The sequence below is a fragment of the Nannospalax galili genome, unplaced genomic scaffold (genome assembly GCF_000622305.1).
Source record: "Nannospalax galili isolate Female #2095 unplaced genomic scaffold, S.galili_v1.0 scaffold406, whole genome shotgun sequence".
NCBI lineage: Eukaryota > Metazoa > Chordata > Mammalia > Rodentia > Spalacidae > Nannospalax > Nannospalax galili.
The window spans coordinates 4,273,625-4,282,322 of record NW_008357033.1 but is presented as its reverse complement, the minus strand read 5'-3'; the positions used below and the strand labels follow the sequence as shown (position 1 = coordinate 4,282,322).

Sequence of the window (8,698 nt, the reverse complement as noted above, 5' to 3'; positions counted from 1 at the left end):
TGAACTCACAGAGATCCTCCTGCCTCTGCCTCCTGAGTGCTGGGATCAAAACATTTTTTTAAAGAAAATTTCAGTCTGATTGGGCCTGGTGGCACACACCTTTAATCCCAGCACTTGGGAGCCTCAGGCAGGCAGATCTCTGTGAATTCAAGGCCAGCCTGGTCTACATAGTGAGTTCCAGGCCAGCTGGGGCTACAGGGAAACCCTGTCTCAAAAAGACCAAAAATTAAAAAAAAAATTTTAAGTAAAAAAAAATTGGTCTGGAGAGGTGGCTTATCTGTTAAGAGCACTTGGTGCTCTTGCAGAGGATCCAGGTTCAATTCCCAGCAGCCACATCAGGTGGCTCACAACTGCCTGTAACCCCAGTTCTAGGGGAATCTGACACCCTCTTCTGGCCTCTGAAGACACTGCAGTTACATGTAAGCAGGCACACACACATAAAAGTAAATTTTTTAAAATTTAAGTATATATTTTATTTCTGTGTATGTGTGTGCATTTGTATGCATGCTGTGTGGGGGGTGTTGAGGAGGCCAGAATCTATATTGGATCCTCTTGAATTGGAGTTACAGCGAGTTGGTGAACTGCTGGGTGCTGGGAACAGAACTCTGCTCCTCCGGCAGAGCAGCAACTGCTCTTAACTGCTGAGCCATCTCTCCAGCCACAACTTCTTTTCTTTATAACTTATACCTTCTATGCTATTATGTTATTAACAACAGAAAATGGGCAGATATACAAAGTAGTGAATGCAGGGGGGAGGGGCATCAAGATGATTCATCAGATAAAGGCACTTGCTGCCAAGCTTGATGACCTAAGTAGATCAATCCCTCAGGACCAGAGAAATCCCCAGGACCAATATGGTAGAAAGAAAGAACCAACTCCTGCAAGCTATCCTCTTACCTCCACGTGTCCTCTGGCACATGTGCCCACACGCATACACATACCCACAAAGTAATAATAAATGGAAAAAAAGAGTGCAACGCTAAGGACATGGCTTCTAATAAAGTGCCCTAGTAAGCAGCTGCTTTAACCCATGGTCAGATTTAGCATCAGTAATTATGACAGTCTGACAGCATGTGTCTTGTGGTGGTCACATGAGGGATCTAGCATCACTTCTGAGGTGTTTTGCCAAAAATGTGGAACTGAACCTCATCAACTCTCCTTTGTTTGATATCACTTCTAATTTATAGGACAACCAATAACAGAAGGCCAAATCTAACAACACCCAAGAGAATCAGATAAACAAAATGTGGAGCAGGCTACAGAACAGCCTGCCAGTCTCCCAGAGACCCAGGCGACAGGAGAAAGCATGGGCTGTCCTAGATTAAAAGAGATAAAAGACGAAACCACTAGTACAGTTGCCTTGATTGCATACTGGTCCCCAAGCTCCCAAAGCAGACCAGCAATAAAAAACATTTGAGGGACTGGAGAGATGGCTCAGTGGTTAAGAGCACTGGCTGCTCTTGCATAGGACCAGTACTCACATAGCAGCTAACAACAGTCTGTAACTCCAGTTCCACGGGATCCTACGCCCTCTTCTGACCTCTGCAGGCATTGCACGACATGGGTGCACCTACCCACATTCAGGTAATACACTTATCCACATTAAAAAAAAAAAAAAAAAAAAGACATTTGGAGACAACAGGACATTTGAAAAAAGTAGGTGCAGAGCAGCCAAGCTAGATGACTGGCTCAGTCTCCAGACTTTAAAAAAAAATTTTATTTGTGGGCCTGGAGAGATGGCTCAGCAGTTAAGAGCACTGACTGTGCTTACAGAAGACCTGGGTTTGAATCCCAGGACCCACATGGAAGCTAACAACTGTCCGTAACTCCAATTCCAGGGGATCCAACAGCCTCTTCTGTCCTCCACGGGCATTGCACTACATGGGTGCACTTATCTACATGCAGGCAATACACGTATGCACATTAAATAAAATTTTTTTAAAAAAATTATTTGTTCTGAGACAGGGTCTCATCTAGCCCAGGCTGGCCTCAAACTCACTATATAGGTTCAAGGATGGCATTGAACTCCTGATCCTCCTGCCTCTGGCTCCCAAGCAATGGCACTTTTTTTTTTTTTTTTTTTTTTTTTTTTTTTTTGGCTTTTTGAGACAGGGTTTCCCTGTAGCCCCAGCTAGCCTGGAACTCACTACGTAGATCAGGCTGGGCTCCATCTCACAGAGCTCCACCTGACTCTGCCTCCTGAGTGCTAGGATTAAAGGCATGCGCTACCATGCCTGGCCACTTCCTTATTCATTCATTCTGCTTTTTCTTCCTGGATTATTTGTTTGCTTATTTGCTTGAGACATGGTCTCATTATTTAGTCCTGGCTGAACTGACTGACACTCACTACAGTAATGCTCCTGTCTCTGTTGACTAACTGCTGGAATTACAAGTGTGTATCACCACACCTGGCTGTATTTCTTCTTTACATTAAAAAAATTTATTTTGGGGGCTGGAGAGATGGCTCAGCAGTTAAGAGCACTGACTGCTCTTGCAGAGGACCCAGGTTTGATTCCCAGCACCCACATGGTGGCAACGAACCGTCTTTAACTCCAGTTCCAGGGGAATCCGAAGCCCTCTTCTGACCTCCTTGGCATTGCATGACATGGGTGCACTCACATACATGCAGGCAATACACTCATACACATAAAATTAAAATAATAAATTTTTTAAATTTTATTTTATGTGTATGAGTGTTTTGCCTACATGTATGTACATGTATGCAGTGTCCACAGAGGCTAGAAGAGCATTAGATCCTCTGGAACTAGAGTTACAGTGAGCTGCCATGTGGCTTCTGACAGGTGCTCTTAACCACTGAGCCGTCTCTCCAGCCTCACCTTACCTTTATAGCTCAGTGGTAGCATACTTAGCATTCAGGACCCTGGATTCCCTTCATAACACCACATATACACAAACTGAACCCCAAATGCCAACATACTATTCTAAGATATGATCACTAACTTTTTTAAAAAATTTATTTTTTATTTTATATGTATGAGTGTATTGCCTGCATGTAGGTAAAGGCACCCATGTTGTGCAATGCCCGAGGAGGTCAGAAGAGGCTGTCAGATCCCGAGACTGGAGTTACGGACAGTTATTAGCTGCCATGTGGGTGCTGGGATTTGAACCCGGGTCTTCTGCAACAACAACCAAGGTTCTTAACTGCTGAGCCATCTCTCCAGCCCACGATCACTAACTTTAAGAAACATGAGGTCACTTAGGTTATATGATCAGCACCTGCCCTTCCTGTAGTAAACCTAGACAGATGGTGAATCCTACTTAGGAAGCAGTTAATTAAAGTGCCACAGGAAATTGCTCCCAGACTTGAAAAAAAATCATTATTTTCAAGTTTTGTTTGTACTGTTGTTTTGAAATAGGGTCTCATTCTGTAGCCCAGGCTAGCCTGGAACTCACTATGTAACCCAGGTTGGCCTTGAACTCAAAGTGATCCTCCTGTCTCAGGTTCTTGAATACTAGGTGGTAGGAGCCCTCATGCCCAGCTATGATGGTTAGTCTTTGTTGTCAACTAGACTGGCTTGAGAAAAGTCCAGGATATTCATAAGGACTTCTGGTGTCTCTGTGAGAGTGTTTCTAGAGCCAGTTAGACCATGAGAGCTTTCACCTAATGGATGGTTTCATCTGTTAGTGGATTCAAAATTCCTATATACTGGGAGCTGCTGAAACTGGAAAGTGGGGCTGATTAGAGGAAGTGGGTTTCTGGGGACAGGTCCTTGGGGCTATATCATCTTCTGGCTCTTCTCTGCCCCCTGTCTGCAGTGATGTGGGATTCTTTAGCACAGCCTCCCCACCACGATGTACTACCGCCTCTGAAGCAATGAGCACAAACTTCACTCACCTAGTTTTGTCAGAATGAGACAGGTAACTAAGAAACTAGATAATGAGCACTCCTAGGAACTGTTCAGATTTGAGAGAGGGGGAACAAATCTAATCTAATCTATATATAAAATACTGTGAATGCTGGGTATGGTGATGCATGCCTTTAATCCCAGCACTTGGGAGACAGAGGCAGGCAGATCTCTGTGAGTTTGAGGACAGCCTGGTCTACATACAGAGTTCCAGGCTAGCTGGGGCTAAAGGGAGACCTTGTCTCAAAAAAAAAAAAAAAAAAAAGGAAGAAAATAAAATATTGTATGATTAATTTTAAAAATCTTTCTCTTGCTATGTAACCCAGACTAGCCTGGCACTCACTATGTAGCTCAGACCAGTCTCCAACTCAAAATCCCCCTTCTGTTTCCTGAGTGCTGCCATTACAGACTTGTGCCAATATGCCCAGCAATAACTAAGAAAAATTTTAATTTACAAGCTGGCTGTGATAGCTCATGCCTATAATTTCAGTACTTGGGAGGCCTGAGGCAAGACAACTGTCATGAGTCCCAGGCCAGCCTAGGCTATGGAGTGAGACCCTGTCTCAAAAAACTAAATGACAAGACAAATAATGTTTTTGACTAATAAGTCCTATACTTATAAGTCCTATTCTGGGGCTGGAGAGATGGCTCAGAGGTTAAGAGCACCAGTAACTCTTGCAGAGGACCTGGGTTCAGTTCCCAGCATCCACATGGCAGCTAACAATGGTCTGTAACTCCAGTTCCAGAGGATCTTATCTGACACCTTCTGACCTCCGTGGGCATTGCACAACATAGGCACACTTAATACATGCAGGCAATACACTGATACATATAAAAATAAAAATTCTATGCTATACATAAGATCAAATCTATTTTTGGAGCAATAATATATATATTGAATAAAATAATAATAACCATAATCACTGACTTTTTTTTTTTTTGATACAGGATCTCACTATGTAGACTTGGCTGGCCTGGAACTCACTATGTAGACTAGGCTGACCTCAGACTCAGAGATCTGCATGTCTCAGCCTCTCAAGTGCTGGGATTGAAGGTGTGCGCCCCCCACACTTGATTTACTAGTTGACTCTTGATAGTTGATGCCGTTCTTCATGGAACCTGTATCAGCCTTATTAGGCATCGACAGTAGCTAAGGCTGTGTAGCCTTTACTCAGGCCGGACACCACTACAAAGCCCTCCATTCAGATCAACCCACTTAATTCTCGCACCCTTATGAAAGAGGAACTAGTTAACCTTCTTGCTTATAGATGAGGAAACTGAGGCGGGCCATCTAGAAGCTGGAAATATGCCAAGTCAGACAGCTTGCAGTTACTGAATAGGGACTTGAATCTGAGGAGGTCCCAGAGTTTCTGAAATATTCCCCATGCATGACAGAGACAGGCTGGAGGAGGGGAGGTAGCTGTGTTAAGACACCCTGGGGGGGCGGGGCAGGAAACCCGGGGGCCAGGAATCCAGGTCTTTGTAGAAGGAGGCCTCCAAAGATGGCGTGGACCCAGAGCCATGGAATTCAGCGAGAATTCACTTCACTTCTTGGTCCACAAATAGCCAGCCAAAAGGAGCCCATGCCTCCATACCCTGCTGGGGAGCCCAGTAACTGCTGATAGAATGCATGGCGCCGACCAATCAGAAAATGATAAGCTGTCTAAAAGGACTTGGGGGCGGAGAAAAGGGAGATATAAGGTGTGCCCCCTCCTGCATTAAATGGGCCTGCAGCACCTCGCCTAGTGCTTGCTTCTACCCTACTCCTGGGGTCTGTGTGTTGCGACTCCGTGCCTCTTACCCCTGCTAATTGGCAGGGGACCCGATCCAGGTTAGGGTCTTCACAGCGGGCCTGAGGAGAACCCGCAACAGGTCTTGATCTAAGTCTCCCTGAAAAGCCTATGGGAGGGAAGGAGCAGTTTACCTGTTTATAGATGAGCTCAAAGGCTCCTGTATCACAGCTGCGGTCCAGCCTCCTGTCTATAACCACACGCAAGGTGTCAGCTTGCACACCAGCACAGAGACGGGCAGTGACAGCTGTGGAGGGTGCCATGGTAGGGCTGGCATTGATCTCAATCAGCCATGGTCGGTAATCCTCCCCAAACACAAAGTCAGCACCATATAGCTCAAAGCTGGCTTTCCGGCACTGCACAGTGTCCTGGGAGGTCTGCAGGGCGTGGATCACAGCAGCCTTCATGCCAGGCACAATGACATTGGACCAGGCATTTGGGGCGCCCACCTCTTGCAAGTGGGCCTGGAACCTCTGACTGGACCACATGTTGTCCGGGGGCAGCATTGGGTGCCGGTGGCATGAGGTCTCCAGGTGTCTCTGGATGGAATTGTTGCACAGGTGCACTGAGCTGGATGGAGCAGAGAGATAGGCTCAGCCCTGGAGCCTCACACCCAACCTCAGGGGTGTAGACAAAGTCCTGGGATCAACCATCCTGGTGAGCCCAACAGAGATGAGGCTGTGCTAGGAAGGACCAATAGGACAGAAGCCCACCATATTCATGTGGGACAAATCATTTAACCTGTATGTGCCTCACGTCTGTAAAATGGAGCAATAACCACCCACTTCATTATACTTATGAGAAATACTAGATACTATGTGGAAGCATGCATAGCATATGTAGCTCTTAATAATAGATGGCTACAGTGGACTGCTGCTTCATCTTCAGATGTGCAAACTGAGGCTTGTTTTTTTCTTTGAAATGGGTCAAATGTAACCCAGCCTAGATTCAAACTCCATATACAGTTAAGGATGACCATGAACTCCTGATCTTCCTACCTTTCAAGTGCTGGGATTACAGGCAGACACGACTATATCCAGCTTTTTTTTTTTTTTTCGAGGTAGGGGGTCTCTGTAGCCCAGACTGGCCTAAATTCATGACAATCCTCCTGCCTCAGCCTCCCAAATTTAGGATTACAGGCATGAGTCACCATACTTGGCTTGTTATGTTTTGAAAAAGGGCCTCAACTATGTAGCCCAGGTTGTCCTCAAACTTGAAATTCTCCTAACTCAGTTTTCCAAGTGCTGGGATTATAGGTGTGTGCCATGGTGTCTTGCTAGAAATGGAGACATAAATGGGTTTTTATGTCTCCAGAGGTGCACAACTTAGATGCTGTGATGAAATTTGAACCCAGCCTCATCAAGGCTTCCTCTCATCCCAAGAGTTAATTCCACACACTGCCTCTCTCCTTTCTCTTGACCTGTCTTTACCCACATCTGCATTTTTTGCCATAATATGAATCACCTTTTATCCTGTTAGCCTATTTTCACTGATGTCCACTGCTAGAATGTGAACCCTTGAGAGTTAGGATTTTGATCACTGCTGTATTCCAGGAGCCCAGACTAGTCAAGAGTACAGGCATAGAGAAAGCACCTAAGAGTCTGCAATGGAGCCCAGCCTGGCTATAGGATCCCACTGTTCCTGTGTGTTTGTAAGTCCTCTCCGTCACCCCCTCCCCCATTAGACTGGGCACTCAGAGGAAGTATGTGTGGGGAGGGCTCACTTGTCCAGGTTCTTCAGGGAGAAGGGCTGTGTGGAAAAGCGGATGTAGCTGTCTCGGTAGAACCACACAGTAAGTGGGTTCCAGTCAGTCACCAAGAACCACTGTCTCAGGTCGAACTTGGTGCCGAAGATGAGCAGTGGTCGCTCAATGTACTTCTGCACCACCCACTTGCCGTCCTTCATCAGCACAGGGTTGCAGTCCACCAGCTTCAGCATCTCTTCCAGGTGGTCCATGCACACAATGCCTGAGGGAAAGAGGAGGGCATCAGGGACTGGGCGGTCAGGCTGGGGCTGGGTGAAGCTCAGGGAACCATGGGCAGCTGATTATAGGCTCTCATCCTCACAGAACCCACCAGGTGGTCAAGCTGCCCTCCTCAGGCAGAACCTTCTTCTCTTTGGCAAAGCTAAGAATTAAAAAAAAAAAAAGTATTATTTTTATCTTATTTTATGTGTATGAATATATTGCCTGCATGTATGTAAGTGCACCCCTGTCATGCAATGCCCGTGGGTCACAAGAGGGTATCAAATCCCCTGGAATTGGGTTACGGATGGTTGTTAGTCACCATGTAGGCCCTGGGAATTGAACCCAGGTCTTCTGTAAGAGCAGCCAGTGCTCTTAACCACTGAGCCATCTCTCCAGTCCCAGAATTTAAAATTTTCTAAATTAACTGATATTTAAGAGATTTTGTTTCACTAGAAACAGATAACAATTTAAATAGTTGACCATGTGCATGTATTATTTTTCTTTGATAATAACAGTATATGAAAAAATGAAAAACAAAAGGACATACAAAAATCTTCTTCTCCCTCATTGTATTATTAGCTACTTAAGGAATAAACTTCTAGCCCTAGGTTTACACATCCAAGGATATGTACATTTTGTCTTCTTTTTGTCTTTCTCATTTCCTTCCTTCCTTTTTCTTTTTTTTCTGTTTTTTGTTCTGATGCTTTTTTGAAAGTCTCATATAGCCCAGGCTGGCCTTGAACTTACTATGTAGCCAAGGCTAGCCTTGAACTCCAGACTCTCCTGCTTCTACCTGGGATTATAATCAAGTCCCCAGGCATAGCCACATTTTTTAAAGCGTTTTTTTACATACGTGAGTGTTTGTGTGTGTATATGAATGCCACAGCACATATGTAGAGGTCAGAGGACAACTTTTTTTTTTTCCTTTCGTCTTTTGAGACAAGAGTCTCCCTGTAGTCCCAGCTGACCTGGAACTTTCTATGTAGACCAGGGTGGCCTTGAACTCACAGAGATCCGCCTGCCTCTGCCTCCTAAATACTGGGATTAAAGGTATGTGCCACCACGCCTAGCAAAGG

The 8,698-nt window shown here is 45.3% G+C and overlaps 1 protein-coding gene across 1 annotated transcript in view; it reads right to left on the bottom strand.

The window, feature by feature from the left end:
* The window catches only part of Ttll3 (tubulin tyrosine ligase like 3), a 34,178-nt gene that overhangs the window by 3,885 nt on the left and 21,595 nt on the right, over positions 1-8,698 (bottom strand). The window contains 2 exon segments of the mRNA XM_029557081.1: positions 5,791-6,226; positions 7,380-7,623. Of these exon segments, the coding sequence (XP_029412941.1) occupies positions 5,791-6,226; positions 7,380-7,623 (680 nt within the window).